Source organism: Pterocles gutturalis, unplaced genomic scaffold (genome assembly GCF_000699245.1).
Source record: "Pterocles gutturalis isolate BGI_N339 unplaced genomic scaffold, ASM69924v1 scaffold29669, whole genome shotgun sequence".
Lineage (NCBI taxonomy): Eukaryota > Metazoa > Chordata > Aves > Pterocliformes > Pteroclidae > Pterocles > Pterocles gutturalis.
This window is the reverse complement of record NW_010136674.1, coordinates 25,183-42,431: the sequence shown is the minus strand read 5'-3', so window position 1 is coordinate 42,431 and position 17,249 is coordinate 25,183. Positions and strand designations below refer to the sequence as shown.

Genomic DNA, 17,249 nt, shown 5'->3' with positions numbered 1-17,249 from the left:
TTTTCTTCCTGAGATGTTAGAAGTATACACGTTAAGCTTTGTAACCTGAGCATTTGGAGGTATTTTTTGATACTGCAGGGCTGCATTTCTATCGTACCAAGTTATCTCCTGCTATGCTATTACAGTTACAATATAAATCTTCAAACTAGTTGATACCTGATACCTTTCCCATATAAATAAAAAACAACACACCATTCAGCCACAAATATGACACTTCCTGTAAGAGTGACCTTTACCTTCTGCAAGTCCTCTTTTCCAAACAAGTGTTGAGCCATCATTTCCAGAAACCCACCTATGAAATATTCCTTGAAGTAAACAATTTCACAGTAAAATAAAGAAAAATATATCCAGAAAATAGCACTCTCTCAAACTTAAAACCTATATACATTAAGAAGAAGTAGAGATTTTTCCTCATTCTTTTATCAGTTCTACATTATCTGTAGATAAGCAACATTATCACTAAGAGTTATGAACAGGAAAAACAAATCTAGTGAAGTAACTGTCATCTCTTTTAATACTCTTAAGGGATTAAGAAAATTCAGCATTCAACTTTATTATTATAATTATTTTTAATTAAGGGAGCAAAAGTCTGTTTAGGCTTAATCCCCTGTGGTTTTGAGTACCCAAGACTTAGATCCTTCAGTGAACCCTAAACAAGCCATGCTGCTGCACTTATAATCACCTCTGGGTACAAATTAAGTTTTACATGGATGGGATTCAACCATGAACTCACTATTTATCTTTCTTATTTTATGATTGGTTTTATAATTCTTAATAAATTAAGCTGTTTTAATATTTAGCACAAATTTGGTGCTGTTCTTGAGCAAGTCTGAGCTTTAACTGCAACTGTAACGCACATATATAGGAATTTGTGAGCTGAGTTTAATGTACTAGAACAAAAGTACTTAAAACATTAAAATCGTACCTGAACATTCATTTTCTTATCAAGAATCTATGCTGAAAATATGCCTGTAAGTGTTATTAAATTTTGCGTATTAGACTTTTTAAATTAAAGAAACACTCCTCTGGATTCAGTATAGGTAGCTCTTTTTTCCTATGGAGTGGAAAATTGCCACTCAAAACTTAACAAAGGTTTGGACAAGTGAGCTTGGATGAACTATTTTCAGCATTCCTATCTGTCAGTCAGAATTTTTGATGAAATTAGTATTCTACATTGCATGCTATGAAATGCTATGTCAACAGCTTCTATTTTTATCTTTTGGGGTTTTTTCCTTACCTAACTGTGGTCTAATCATGGCAACTTCCATTGAGAAAAGATAGTTGGACTGAGGTGCTTATGTCCAAGTGCATCTATTTTAAAGCAAAAGATTATTCTCCATTCACATCCAACAAGTATTCTAGCTATTAGCCCTGCAGAAGTCAATAACAAGTGACAGATCACTATCTTCAACAATTTCACTCCAGGACTATTTTGAATTTTAGTTTTTGAAAAGGTAGAAAATATTTTTCTAAAAAAATTTGCTTTCATGTGAGGGGTATTAAACATGTAATCTGTGAACTGAACTGATGCAAAACAATGCCTGACAAATGCAAACCCATGAACAAAATGCAATCATTAAATACCCTGATGATATATCCAACTTACACACTTGCAGCCCAGGCTTTTAAGGTCATCTAAATGCCAAAGGTACAGGTAGGCATTTTTTAAATCACTCCTCAACAATTACATGCCTAATTCCAATTGACTGAAAAGCCTAAACCTTCTGGCAATCTGCTAGATGCCTGTCTGTATCTTTAAATTAAGTGAACTTAAAAGCTGGTGCATAGTATGGTAACAAAGATTCTCCACAAGTTCAGCTGTCTGTAGACAAATACCGCACTTCTGCCACGCAAAGGACTTTTTTAAAAACACTCTGCAATAATTTTCGCCAGTTTAACTTATACACAGGCTTGAGCTGTCTCCTCCTGTTCTTTGAGAAAAGATGATCAAGATCTAGAAATGTTTGCTGGAGCAGGTGGAGGTGGGGGGCTGGAAGCCAGCACTGGCCTCCAGGGTTTCTCAGTGGAAGATGATGTACAGCATGGCTGTATCATCGTGTTGCTGCTGGTATGAATGGTACGTAGCATTATCAAATTTTAATAATGGACATTTAACAATTGGAACAGTTTAGAGAATGACCTTTAAATTTAATTAAAGCTGTAAAATGGCTTCACATTTCTGGGATTAACCTTTTTAGATGGAGACAGATGTTCCAGAAAGGGATTAGAGTACAAATGAATGGTCCCTCAATTTAGAAACTAAGCAGCTGTAAAAAGAAAGTTACAATTTTGAAACATAATTAAACTGGTCGATTGTGTAGTTTTTTATGTGGACTTTTAAATGATACTAAAATATTGCAATATTTTGAGTCATTTAAAGATCTGCTCAGTGTAACATAATTTATGTTTTCCAATACAAAATTGGTTATTAATATTTACATCAAAAAACCCCACACTCACCTGACCTGTTTTGGGAGTGGGTATTTTAAATGTAATGGACAGTAAGATCACTTTTAACTTTGCATTAAATTTCATCAGCCTTCTTGCAAACATAAGCTTGTGATTTCCACATTTTACTCCCTTACTAGCAACTGAAATGTCTCAATTTAGAAGTATGTGCTGATATATATGTCGATCTACATTAAATATAAGGTACATAAGAAAAATCTTAGCATGGTTTTTTACAGGGCACCCAACTAAAATCTTTACAAAAGATAAGATAATTATCCATTCTTCAATGTAATAGACACAGATGCCATTTTTATAAATGTACCCTTATGTTCACTTGCCAATAAAATAGTAAACAAATCAACTTTTAAACCATTTTTTATAAATTATTAGAGTATTTTTACTGACACTCTCCAACAATATACAAAAATAATACTTACAAGAGTACCAATCAGTCTGACCTACCCCTCATTTCACAGAAAAGTAGAGGTTATGGAAGGATGTTCTTGTAATCAATCATCGCCGTAGATGTCTCCTGCAAATGGTAGGTGTACATGGCTGCCTGTGACATTGGGAAGTCGAGAGAGATCAGGCAGGTTCTGGATGCGTGACCTGAGTTCTTTCCGTACTTGGGACACTCTGGCTAACTTGCGTTTGTACTCCTATAATGCAGAAGAATTCAACATGAGACTCTTGCTAATACCATCCCAACTATTTACTGCACTTAACATTTTCTAAATAAAGTATTCCTTCTGTGAGTTAGATGACTAAACATATTTAATCGGTGAGAACCCAGAGAACTGGGTATTCTGGAGGCAGAGGCATCAGCTCTAGCATTTTCTCAGCATCTGACTTCAGAAGCATAGCCATGGGATTTTTTTTGCTTTGAATTTTAAGTACACAAATGCTAAGCAAGGAAGACAATCCCAGTTAACATAATTACACACATTTCTCCAGGCAGTTAGTAGAATGGGATTATTGTACTGTATCCTGATAGTGTATCCTAACCTTAATGCCTGAAGGCCACAAATACTTTACTGTTTCATATCTGATGTTACACCAGCATCCAGAGACCTCAGAGAGCTGATTCTGTGCAAGAGTATTAGCCCTTTGCCAACATGTAAAAAGCCAGTAACAGAATACTTCTTGCCCTTTACACTATTTTAGTCCAGACTGCAGAGATATACTCCTGACTATTATGTCAGGGAATAGATTTTAATGTCAGAGGAAAAGATAGGTTTCATTGTTTAGCAAAACAAACAACCTTGAAGCTCGGAGACCTGGCCTCCCTTGTGAAAGACATACTACTGTACAGAAGAGGATGAGTAGAACTGTAAGCAGAATCAAAACACTCCAAAGCCCCAAAATCAGTAAAAAAACCCCACTATAAAACAATTTCAGCAGTTAATTCTTGTAAATGGTATTTTAATCAGATGAATCCTGATTCAAGTTTATTCTGTCAATGAAGAATGTGAAGCAGCAAATCAGTATCTCTTCATGAGCTTGAAGCGTGGTGCTAGATAAATACACACAGATCACACTTAGCAGCTATATTCTCTCAAGACTTTATTCTAAAACCTGAAATGTGCCTTAAATTAATTGCCAATTGCTTGACTCCATTAAAATTCCCTTTAGCTGATAATAAATCATTTCCATAGTAACATCACATTTCTGACATCCAGCATTTTCCATATAAATGGGACTTGTTGCCTAGTGAATATCAGCTTGATCAATATTACTGACAGTAGGTTCCTTATTCTCACTAAGGAAAATGTTCTCATAAATTCGGTCTCCCATACAACAGAGTCTTCTTCCTCTCACCAACACCTTTAGCATAATGCACACTCTCAGGAAGTCAAAACTCATTCCTTGTGCCTTCTTAGAAACAGAGACCTATAAGAAGGTTTGATTAAGGTTTTTACCATAAAACAAGAGTAAATTAAAAAATGATATAAGGTTTTACGGCTCAATGTATTACTGATGCGGTATAAGCTACATAATGCAACTTTAATACAATTTTGATACTCCAAAGCATATGTGAGATCTGCAACTACGAGTTAGATGGCCATGAAAATTCTCCCCCACACACAGAAATATTATTCACCTTACCCAGACCACCTAATTCTCCATGACACTCCCAAAACCATTCTAGAAATCACTGGAAATCACAGTCTAGTTTTCATTACTGGTGAGCAGGTTCAGAAGAGAGCTGATTTTCAAGTACAGTGACTTAGCAGTTTGGAGGTACTTTCGAAAGGGCTGCTTTCCACAGTTTGATTCTATTTAAAATCATTAGTCACTTCTGAAAAGGTTTGCTTATATTTTTTAGCCTGCTAATATAGTCCTGGCATTACCTCGGTAGTCATGGACTATTGGAATTCAAGTATCAAGTCACTCATTATCAACAATACTCGTTATATGTGCATCTTTTATTATTTTATCATAATAGCATGCACATATACTTACAACCTTTTTCCTCAGTGTATATGTTGAGAGTGCGACTTAATTAAAGGAGAGGAGTGGGAATGAGGATATCCAGGTGTTATTTCTGATATTGTCGCTCCATTAGAAATGCTGTATACTGTACAACCAAGGAACAATTTACTTATATTGTTGACACTTCTAACTGCAGAAACCCTCATGGAGTATTTAAATTTCATTATGCTGATATTAAGATATAGTTCAAATTACCTCCCTGTAAATGAGGCAAGATTCAAGCTATTTATTTCAAACAGTCAAGGACAGGCAGAGGTATGATCTTTTCTTTTACTACACAGCATAATTTGCATTGTTTGCTATCTGTGGAGAACCTTACTCTTGCAATATATGGGCAACCTGACGTATGGACTTAAAGTCTCTTCAATTTCTTCACTGGTCTAAGATAACACTACTTTCAAGCAATAATTTTTCGTACTTCCAGACATAAAAGTAAGTTTATGAGATAATTATAATAACTGATTTTTCTCATTAGAATCCCACTGATTACTACAATTTCCATTACTCAACAATGGATCTTTTGTGAAAGCAATGCTGACAACATATGGATTCCACACCTAGATTAATAGTAATTATCTATCAAATAAGTACCAGGCAAAAAAGCCAAATAATTTTTGATTAGACACTACAATCACCATAAATAAAAATGTGGGCAGACCAAACAGCCTGTGCACTGCAGAGCACACATTCCCTTCCAACTGAAATAGGCTGAAATAGATCTTAATGTAAAGTTTCTGCAACTACCATAGAGAGGCGCTACAGCTAAAACAACTCAGAACTTCATGGATATGCTTTCTCTTTACAACATTAATATAACTTCGAACCCTCACCTGATCCCTAAGGCTATGTCAGGCATCAAAATACTGTGTGTCAGAAAATGTACAGCAAAGGGAAAGAAAAAGAAGCTGATTCCAAAGCAAGAATAAAAGGTTTGCATAAAACACAAATATTTAATCTGTACCCTTGCTAGCTATAGAAATAAAAGGTGGAAATCAATACTCTCAATACAGAAAAACAAAACCCAAAAGGCTTAAAAGGCTTTTAAGGTGTTGAGGACATGTGTGTACATCAGCATCTATGGCCTGTATGTACATCATATTTAAAACTGAGATCTCTGACTTTCTAGGTCCATTCCAACCTTCTGGTTTCAGGTGCAGATGCCAGAGCTGTGTCACAGAGCAAAGGTTTCTCACGTGCTGTGTCCAACAGCACAGAAACCACTGGAAATCCTCAAAGGTTCAGACAAATGCAAATAGTATGTGATAACCTGATATCCAGATGTGTTCAGAAACACAGTATTTGTTTATAGACTCCACTTTGTTAAAATCTAATGCCTCATCCAGTCTGGGTATTTTACTGCAAGGAAGGCTGACAGCTAGAGTTGGAGGCGTCAGATATGCCTCGCTATCACTCTGGAAAACAGATGAGCAGCATTAAATTTTGTGCTGCCTTTAAAAATTTGTCATGGGTCATGTTCTTCACCAGTATGATTAAAGGCTCAACCCATTTACTATTGTTAAGGATGGACAAAACCCTAAAATAGCTGTCATTTAAGACACTGAACAGAGTCTGAACAATCCATATGCAACACACACACACAAGGTTGAAAAATCAAGGACAGTTACGACAAGCTTAGGAAAGGACTGGCTAACCTTCCATTACACATTTCATTTGTTACTCAAAAACAAATTTTTGGAAGTAAACGCCAACTTTCCAGTACGTTTACATCTATCAGTTTTCCACTAGGCCTTCCTACCTTTAGTGCAAAATAAATTGCCCTGAAAGCAATGAACACGTATCTAGTAACTGCTTTGTTCATTCCCTGTTGTTCTATGTGTTGCCCCATGCATTACTTACTGTGTGCTATCCAAATCCCGCTCTGCACATAGATTTACTAATATTCTCACAGGTTTTCTAATAGCATACTTTACTATTAGAAAACACACTTTATTCTTCAGAAAACTTCTTTGAGCTGACAGTGAAAGATCAAAATCAAATGCATCCTCTAATTTTGAGTATCTCATTTTTCTCAGTACTTAAAATTACCAAGAACTCCATACTTCAAAGCAAATTCTCTAAATTAAATTAAAATAACAAAGACTCTTCAGCTTGTTTGCAAACAAAGCAACAGGAAGCAGTGAACTCAGAAGTCTGAAACCCACCAACTAAACTGGTGACCATCTGGGGAAAGCTTGACTAAGTGATGCTGTCTACCATCAACTAGTATGCTGTGGTACAGACAGGAATACACTGCAGGTCTTCACATCGCAAATGCCTGAGTGCAGCAGTAGTAAATAGGAACAAAGCATTTCACCAGACATTTCCCATCAGAAGGGGGATTATCAGAAATGTGAATTCCTTCACAGTGGTCACAAACTATTCTTCCCATTCCTTGAAAATGCAATTTCTTTGTCCAGCTCCTTCCAGTCTACTCTCGGGTCTCAAACCTCACTCACCCCAATCTTAACTCTTGGTCTACATCTCCGTTCCTTGAACACAGTTCATACAGCAAACCTCTTTGTCCAGCAAGGCTGTTCAATGACTCTCAGACTCCTGTCATGCCTGTATTCACATCCAATACAAACACTCACAACTGGTTTTTGCCTAACAGTACCCATTTCCCTTCTTTTTGGCTCCATATCTGAATTCCTCCTTCTCCAATCCTGGTCTGTACTTAATCACTTTGTCTACAGTATTGTCTGCATATGGTTCCAGTTCCACCTATTTCTCTCCAGTCCTATAATCAGCCCGTCTCTGCTTTCTGCCTATAGAACATCTCCATCAGATTATTCTATCACCTCACGCCAGTTTTTGCTTCCATTCTCTTTGTCCAAAGGAATTCCAGTTCCTCCCATTTCAGTCCTGCACGATATCATGCTTTCCTGGCCAGTCGCTCCCTTTCTTCTCAGCCAGCTGATCTCCTATTCCATTCTTTACTATAATGCCTAGTCCTGGATCCCTTAACCTCTGCAGCCTCTGGTGCCAAGTTCCATGGGCACTCATTCAAGTTCTGCATTCAAACTCATCAGCTTCCACCTCCCCATTACTTAGACTCATGGGAGCCATGGACAACCCACCCATGGAAGAAGTTCTCTGCTCTCATGTCAGATGCTTGGCCCATGGTCAGCCACAGAACAGCTGCATACAGTTGCAATTGCAGGAGAAGTCTTCTTTAGCCCAACCTGAAAAGCTCTCTGGCAAAGAAGCTCTTCATGGAAGTTAGTAATATCTTAAGAAAATCTCTGATGAGCACATTAAAAGTAAGATTTTTCCAGAGGCCTGTATTTTCATTAAATTCATGTGGATTTTCATTACTATATCAAAATGCATGCCCCCGACAGAAAGAAGGATTTCCCCATTCCATAATACTTTGAGAAAGAACATGAATTATGGAATCTCAAAGAAAAGGTCATTTTTTTAGACTGTTTTATTACAAACGTGTCCTTAGCTTTATTCTTGAAGATGGTGCTGTCAAAAAGTTGGTCAATGTTTGCAAAGTTAAAGAAAACATAAACTTACAAGCTTAATTACAAGGAGTATTACTAGGCTCACTTAGTTTATGTTTACCTCCCTTCAATCATAAAAGGTCCACAGTGATGAATACTAATTTATAAAATAAATTACTATTTAAAGACATTGATTTAATTAGAGAATCTCTACGGGACAATGATTTAATTTAAAGCATTTCAGCATGGCAGATATGAGCAGCAGCTCAAATGAAAGATGCTTGAGGTTAAATTTGGTCTCCTTGTGTTTTATTATCTGACACAGCATTTTTATCTGGTTAAAAATTTAGCCATTATAATAAACTCAAAGCTATGCACTTCCAAGAGATGCTTAAATTACACTGAATTCTTAAGTTTGAAATCTTGGCTGAATGAAGTTCTGGAGAACTTCTGATGACAAGCAATCGGGCACTTCAGAACAATTCAGAGCAATTGTGCTCAAAGAAACATTCAAGTTGATGCTCTATACAGAAGCACTAGGGATAAAGCAGAACAGTTTTGAAAATAATAAAATAAAAAAGTGAAATGGCTGTAGGCTTAGGGATAGCTTCGTATAGTTTCACCTATTCACAAACGATCTGAAGGAAATACAAATTAAAGTATATCAGGGTTCAATTTTAAAGGAATCTATAAATTAAAAATTTTGATGGTCTACTAGAGAAAACACACCTCTAGCAATGCATTTAAGAACAGTTGTGTAAAGTCTTCAGGCTCAAATATTTACTGTATCTAACAGTAAAAACTGTGTACATCAGACACACATTCCTCATTTCATACAACCCTTGCCTGCAGGTCATTACAACAGTTCCAACTTCAGACTCCACGTCTGCAACTCATCTTTCTACAGCTAATGCTGTGGGTGTTGAACTACAAGAACATGGACTTCCATGTTCATTATTTAACAAATGGACATGTGAAAGTATGAAAATTCTGTAAAGCCAAGACTACATGTAACTACTTTGAAGATGAAAAATGAATCTGAGAATGAAAGTAACACTGCAGGTCACCAGGCAGGCTATTTATCTATAGCTAGCCAAGAGAAAACTGTTTCAGATCCTTTTAGTTTGTCAGACAGACCTACATAAAGTAGAGGCATGAGACCTAGTTTTATTGTAGCAAGGCTAAGTACTAGTAGCAGTCTAATCCAAGCAGCAGAGAGCTTAGAGCAGGCTAATGTATACAGCCTTTGCAACTGCAGTGTAGAGTCACAGTGTTAAACCTGTGAGCAAGAAAGAAAATGAGTGAGAAGTATATGCATCAAAAGTGTTTTATCGACCTGTGATTGGGTATTAGCTATATTTCAAGTGAACCAAATAAAAGTAACACGGATAGACCTCAACCTTCTGCTACAGGTGAGCCCAGGCTGTTGACCTTTTAAATTCAAGTAATCTATCATCGCAGGTTTATCTGTGCAAAACTGGTCTCAGACATTTTGAACAAGCTCTTCAAACCACTTTTTTGAAAAAAAATAATTTATTTTTGCCTTTTATTTTCCCAGCTCATAAATTACTCCTATCCAACCTGAAGAAACAGCTGTGAAGGACAACCACCTTACAGTTCCAGAACAGTCTTACCTGAAGAGCATGAAGCTATTTCTTAAAGATAAGCCAAGAAATGCCAGAGGGTTATCCAATGTTGTGTACACTATAATAAATTTTATCAGCTATAGAGTTTCATATTACACTTGCCAACTCATTCTCACAATTTCATTAAGTAGGTTGAAACATCCATTTCAGAGACACGGATTCTAAAGAAGAGGATTTAGTTACGGCTCAAAGATAAGCATCCACAAGCCTGATTTGCTTTAATGGTAGTTGAAAGTGCTCAGTGTCGCTTGAGAATTGAAACTATAGTTTACATGACTAATGAGAATAATTATCTGTGTAAGACAAGTGTTTATATACTGCATGGTAATTTTAACTTCGTGAGTGTGAAGTAGATACTTCAAACGCAGTGTTCAGTGATGGGGACGGACGTGTGAGAAACGTAAAGTTGGAAAGGGAGAACTACACAGCAGCAGTAGATATTCTGATTTCTTGAAACTGCCCATCCTATGTCCGTGAGAATACCTCCAATAAAAACTCTACCATGCAAGAAGCAAGGAGCAGAATTTTAATTTCCTAACAATGCACACAGATAAAAGTTCTATAATTCTTTAAAAAACAGTGCTTACTCTCAAGCTTTAGTATTAAAATATTATGATGAGAATGTTTTGCATAAGGGAAGCGATACCAATAGAGAGAAAAAGAGCAATTACAAGAAAAAAATCACAATGTAAAAGTTGCTTATCAAACAACCAATTTCAGGCAGCAAATTTGGCACACCCACCCATTTTTGACATTATATACCCAATTCTGAATTCCTCAAATAGCTAGTTTTATTATAAAATAAAATGGGTGTAAAAAGATGTTGTCAGGGCAGAAATTATGAGCAATCAGAGAAGAAAAGTCTAGAGAGAAAGCAGAACACAGAACAAGTAAACTACATTAGAAAGAAAAAGGAAAGACATTTACAGTGTTTTTCCTGAAGTTTTCTTTCCCATTATGAACTATTTTCCTCCCCAGAGCCTACAGCTTACAATAACCCCACTAATGCACATCCTCTGTGATCTACTCATAAAAGAAAGCATGTATCAGAGGTTAGCAATCATTTCTATCTAAAATGTCTTAGCTTTTTAAAGCATCTTTCATCCATTCAAGCAACCTGTATTTCATTAAAAAGGTCTTTAAAACGATTATCCTGGTTTATGTGGAAGCTCTAAGAGTACCTGTGAGGTTTTCTATTTTATAGGTCTGCATTTCTATTTAGTTGTGGGTGAAGTGACCTTGGAAGATCAGGTCATCCGGAGAATATAGTAACTTAAATGCTGTTCAATAAATTTATTACCAAGATATTACAAATGAAATAATGAGTAATTCAGTAGATGTGTTATAGAGGAAAAATGCAAATAATGTAAAATATACTTTCTTTCTCTCAATTTTCATCCAATTTTTAATAAATGGGTAGTTCTCAAATGGAGGGCAACAGAGGGAAGAATCATTGTTTGCCATGTACAGCATTTCAGATATTCCTGACAAAGATTCTAATGACTGATTTCTGACAGTTCAGTAAGCAGTAATAAAATACCTAAACACAGTTACTCTTACGAATCAGTTCCTTTACTGTATTTCCTAAACTAGTTGTGTTTCCACAGTGTTAAAAAAAATAAAAAGGAATTATACAAATAATTATAACAGTAAATCACTTAAATTCCCTGTTTTGCCATGTGCTTCTTGCGTGTCAGAATGCAAGTGCTGTTCCACCAGGTACATTATCCTGGGATTTTTTTGCATGACAAGACACTCCAGATTTCTCTCTTATTCATATAAAATCCACCCTCACAAACTTGATACTGTTTAAAATTTGTATCAAAGGTTCCACAGAAAAACTCAGGCTCTGCTTCCATTTGTACAGGCTAAAATAAGAATCCAAAATATTTTAAAATGTTTTTCCTTACAAGACTTCAGGAACGCAGGGAAGTATGTCGGTTTTATCAGATCTGATGTCCAAATTGCAAAATTACATCTGTCTCATTCTACTGGTGAGCTGCTTCAAATTCCCTGAGAAAACAAGACCTAAAGTAGTAACTGAGACTGTATGCTTGCTGCAGAAAAAGGCTTGCCACTGTGGAAAACTGAACCGAATAGAAATTGAAAATTTGTGGGTTGTAAGGCAATTTTAAACTTTTAAAAGACTTGTCCATCTCTTCCCTACATGTTCAGTAAACCACTGAGAGGTCTGTCAATAAGCTCATGCGTCCAGATCTGTTGTAAACATGAAGTTTGAAAGAAAAACTAAACTATGCCTAGCATCTGACAACTGTGACTTCCGATAAGGGAAACAAAACCAGCAGGTCTGCACCAACTGGCTGGCACAGCAAAACTAGCCTGCCAGGACATGTTTCAAGATTTCTGGTCTGCTGGACATGATCAGTTGTGGGGTGGAGTGTTTATGAAGAACAACATAAATGCCCTCTGGGTATATGTTTTCAGGCAGCTATGAGGTAGAGGGCTCAAGTATTAGGCCTGGATACGGCACTGTGCTTTCATTTTGCAGTGTAACTGTCACACAAAGGGGTAACACTTCCCCCATGCAGGATGGGAAACATGATAATGAACAGCACTAAATCCAAGGCACGCTTATGGCAAATGATTTATGATTTAACCATGACATATAAAGACTTGCACCCAAACTTAAGATACCAGCTTAAAGACTGAACATAAAAGTCACCATGCATTCAAATATACATATATGTATTTTTAAAGGGCTCGCCTTGTAAAGCACAAGATAATTTCTCTATTGGCACCCTGCAAACCCACCTGCAAGTGAAAAAAAATCAAGCTAGCCAGGCACTGCAACCTGAAGGGCCTTAACAGCCCAAATGAGTCCTTCAGAGACTCCCAGCCAGCTCTAGCATGTCCTTGATATTACAACAACATAGCAAGAGAAGCCTCCGCTCAGAGAGAGGGCAAGTAACTGCTCATGGCAGAGAAAGAGCACAACCATCCTCCCTTTCACAGCTAAAGAGAATCAACTATAAAACCACACTTTTAGCACTGTTCAGGGAAAGTGACTTGCTTGCAGCTACATTATCAAGAAGACTCAAGTCAATGGGGACAAGTAAAACCAGCAAAAAAAACCCCTCCCCACAGTCATTCATATGTAGGTTGAAATCTGCAACAGTGTAGGGCATATTTCATTACATTTCCAGACCAACTGAACTTTGGAGGAGAAAGTTCATTGTGCAAGATGGCAAAAGCTGTGTGAAATAGCATAAAAGCACGCTAGACACTCAAATATTGGAAGAAAATGTACTTTAAGACACTCGTTCCATGAAAAAGTGGGCAACATGCTTTAACAAGTAAGTCTGTATGCAGGAGCATAAGAGAAAGCTTTTCTACCATTAAATATTTCATGGGCTGTGTAGAACATGTCTCCTGCGGAAATTGCTTTAATGCAAGTTTGGACTTCACAGAATTGTCAGAATTGTACAGCATCCCTCTCTCCCACTGCAGCATGGAGAACGTGCCTGCTCTCCCTCACAACAGTTCATCTGTGTGTTTATGTTTTTTCACTGATAGCTTTGCTTTTAGTGGAGCTCTAATGAAATTTAGTGTTTTCCAGCAACTTTCTCCTACTGAAACCTGGGCACTGGCTCACATGCAGAAAACAAATTTGCTCTACATCTTAAATCACATAATACAATAAAGATTTCTTAAATTATCAAATCCATATTTAAATGCTAAGCCTTTACCAATTACATTGAAAGACGCAAATCTGGAGTTTGTGTTCAGCATTTTATAACTGAAGATAGCTAACACCGAGATTATGCATCTTAGTCTTTATTACTTCTGATATTTTTAAGAGTAGCTTCTGTAAACTCTCTTTCTCTTTTAGTTATTACCTAACTGGATGGTAACTATTCAAACACCAGAAGACAATGACTACTTAGAGCTAACTCCAAAACTGAAGTTCAAGTGATGAAGATTATTCTACAACCCACATACAGAATTAGGCTCAGAAACCTAAGAATTATTGCTTACTGTTTAAGAGAAGCATAAAGTTAAAACCTACAGCTGCTGTTTAGTGTGTACAATTTCTCTGATCATGTTGCATGAAAAGAACGTTAATTTTCCACTGACTACAGTGGCTGTTATGCATCATGGCTTCAAGGATTTGCGGCTAGGGTATTTGCCAAGTTGTACATCCGTACATAGAGCACAGAGGACACGAATGGAATAAATGAGATGCTCCTAGTCAGCACAGTGACAGGAAGCTTCCCTATTTTGAACAGTAAGATTTTAAAAAAACCCAAAACAACCCCTCCCCCCCCCCAAACCAGAACAAATAATAATTTTATATTTTGTATATGCATCAAAATCATAATTCTCAACTACCTGGCTTGAAAGCAGTTGCATGATCCTTTGGAGTCCGATCTTAGTTAACACTGATTAGACCAATAATGAAGCAGCACACCTCTAGGACTCAAGGATTAATGCTAAGTGTAACAGCTCTACTGGAGTGTGGGTTGGGAATAAAGGAAAATCTTGGTGTTCCACAAAACTGGCCTGGATTCTTCTCCCCGCATAAGGCAGAAGACACTAATCAGCCAGGAAGTGAAAAACAGAAGTTTCAAGGTGCTTTTTTTGAGAAATGTGAAGAACACGGGTACAAAACGGCTGCAGAAGAAACAGCTCATTACATTTTTGATGGCATTGGGATGACCTTCTCTCACAGGCATTGCAGCAAGAGAAGGCATTGACAATCCATATAAATTACAGTTGAAAAGCTAGCCAGAGAACCAAAGCAGCAGTGGCTTAAAAACTACTTTCTAGAGGATAGCCTAGTCACATTAAATTTCTTGCTGCTGTCTGCATTCTAAGACAGCACTATGGCACAAGGAGAAATTAAAAAAAATCAGGAATTATTAGTTCTTGAGAGGAACATGGTGTCTGAAAAAAGTCATGCAGGTTCCCTAGAACAAAACCAGTGTGTAGTGACTGTACTTCCTACCTTGAATTTGTACATACATTGCTGTTTGTGCTTTATTCCACAGTCTGTCAGCCTTAGGATAAAAAGGCTTTGAGATAACACTGCTGAGCAAGAACATCTGATTTCTTCCACAGACAATATTATTAATAGGGACTTTCCACTCCTATTATCTTCAGGTAATACCATAGTTAAGCACAGTGATTGTGTTATAGCCAAGAGAGCAAATTAATAGGTATACACATAGAGAGAATTCAACTCTCTTTCCAGAGGTTGCATCCAATATCACCCTATGCCAAATGACTGGTTTCTCTACTGGAAATGGCACTCAGTTCACTACATGACCTGTGACAGCAAGCACAAGAAATGCCTGGCTTTCAAGATGGCACGCTAAAATATCTTCCTAAAGAATCAGTGTACACAATACTAACGGCAGTGGTACAGCTTCCAGATCTAAATCATTTAAAGGTTAACATACTACTTGTTTAAAAAACAACGGCAGCAACAAAAATCACCAGCACCACCACAGAGTTCTCCTAGGGCAGAAGGCAGAAAATGGGGACATGCAGTATCTGTTACTTACACTGGTTATTATGGAATCATACATAAGTGAAATACTGAAAAGATATGGCTAGAAGCTACCCATCAAGTATTAGTTTAACTAAACCCCTGATTTTTTCTGGATGCCAAATGATTATCATTATTTGGGAGGCCAGATACTCCAGAATAAAGCTGGTACAATGATGGCAAAGCTCGCTCAGTTTATCTAACAAATATATTGACCTTGTAAGTGAGCCACCACCTTTTGCCCACAGTTCACTATGGTTGATAGATGTCAATTATCTCCATCAGAAAACAGGTAACTTAAACTGGGAGATTTTATGATGTTTCTGGAAAACATCTAGAATTTAACCAGGTTTCACCTTGATACTCTGAACTCTTAGGCAATGAATAGCACCAGATTCAGATTCAGCTTCACTTTTGGGTCTTGACATGTAGGATGGTAAAGATGAGGTGGAAGGAAGGAAAGGAAGAAGAGATTCTATATGAATGCAACGCTCTCAGTGTTTTCTTAGTGACCATGGTTTGAGGAGAAAGCAGAATAAGTGATAGTGCAGAAAAGAAACAAATCAATGCATCAGATTACAAATAGTGAATTAGGATGTGACGCAGGAAATGACCGATTTTATCATCTCCTGCCCTTGCAGAATCACCCTCCTACTCTGGTAGTTATTAGCAACCTAGAAATAAATTACATTTAAAACTCTGTGTGTTTGAAACATTGCCGAGTGTAACACTTGCAGGAGTTATACCATCTGCTCAGTCTTCTGCCTTCTACCATCTTCACGATCAAAGGGCTCGCATTTACTGAGATCAGGACAGCTCTGAGGCTTGTTTTTAAAGAAGTTACAAGGAGCTCAGCACTCCACATAAAATCCATGAACTTGTTTACAGGCACAACTCTGGAACAAAATATGTTGACCCTCTACCTCCTTTGCTGTCTGACGAATTAAGTATTTGGCTGGAGTAAAATGAACCATATCCAAATGCTCTTGACTTAAAAGAAACAAAGGATGAAAAGAAATACACACTTAGGAATGGAAAAGGGTAACGAGAACCTAACATTTGAGGAACTAGAGCAAAGTATCTACTTGACGTTTAGGACCATGGTCAGATGTAAATGTTGTTTCTCCAGCCTTCTTCACATTGTGTTTTGCTATTTTTGACAAGTTGTTAATGTGCTATTTTCAGAAGTGACTCCAAAACAATCTTTTGAATGGTGGAACTCAAAGCTCAAATGCTTATCTCCAACTTTCAATTCTTTGTCTTTTAAAACTTGACTCTCTTCCTCTTGCACTGTAATAACGAACAAAGCAGCTACTACACATTTCCTCCCCCCCAAACTCTGCATGCAGCAGAGCTTTAAAACCATTGCATGTGCTGACTGCAAAATTGCATCTTCACATTTGGTTTACAGGGCTTCAGAGATGGAGCAGCATATAAAATCTGGTTTGGATGCATGGGGAGGAGAAAAAAACAAAACACTGAGGGAAACATTCAATTTGCAGGCAGATCAAGGGCTTAATTCTACAGTGATTTCTATCTATTAGTTAACACTGGCCTACACTTAAATCAAAGACTCGCAGAATAGCTTCAAATACTTCAGGTCTAGTGCTGAAACACAAAATACTGATCAATGTTCCAGCCCTGTGGTGCACATCTATTGTAACTTCTACAATTTTAAAAAGCACGTAGCATTCTTCCTACTTC

The 17,249-nt window shown here is 37.1% G+C and overlaps 1 protein-coding gene across 1 annotated transcript in view; it reads right to left on the bottom strand.

Annotated features, from left to right (window-relative positions):
* Window positions 1-2,960: 2,960 nt before the first annotated feature.
* The window catches only part of RPRD1A (regulation of nuclear pre-mRNA domain containing 1A), a gene marked incomplete at its 5' end in the record, with an annotated part of 39,468 nt that continues 25,179 nt past the window's right edge, over window positions 2,961-17,249 (bottom strand). The window contains one exon of the mRNA XM_010082400.1: window positions 2,961-3,110. Coding sequence (XP_010080702.1) covers window positions 2,961-3,110 — 150 coding nt within the window. The remainder of the gene's footprint in view (window positions 3,111-17,249) is intronic.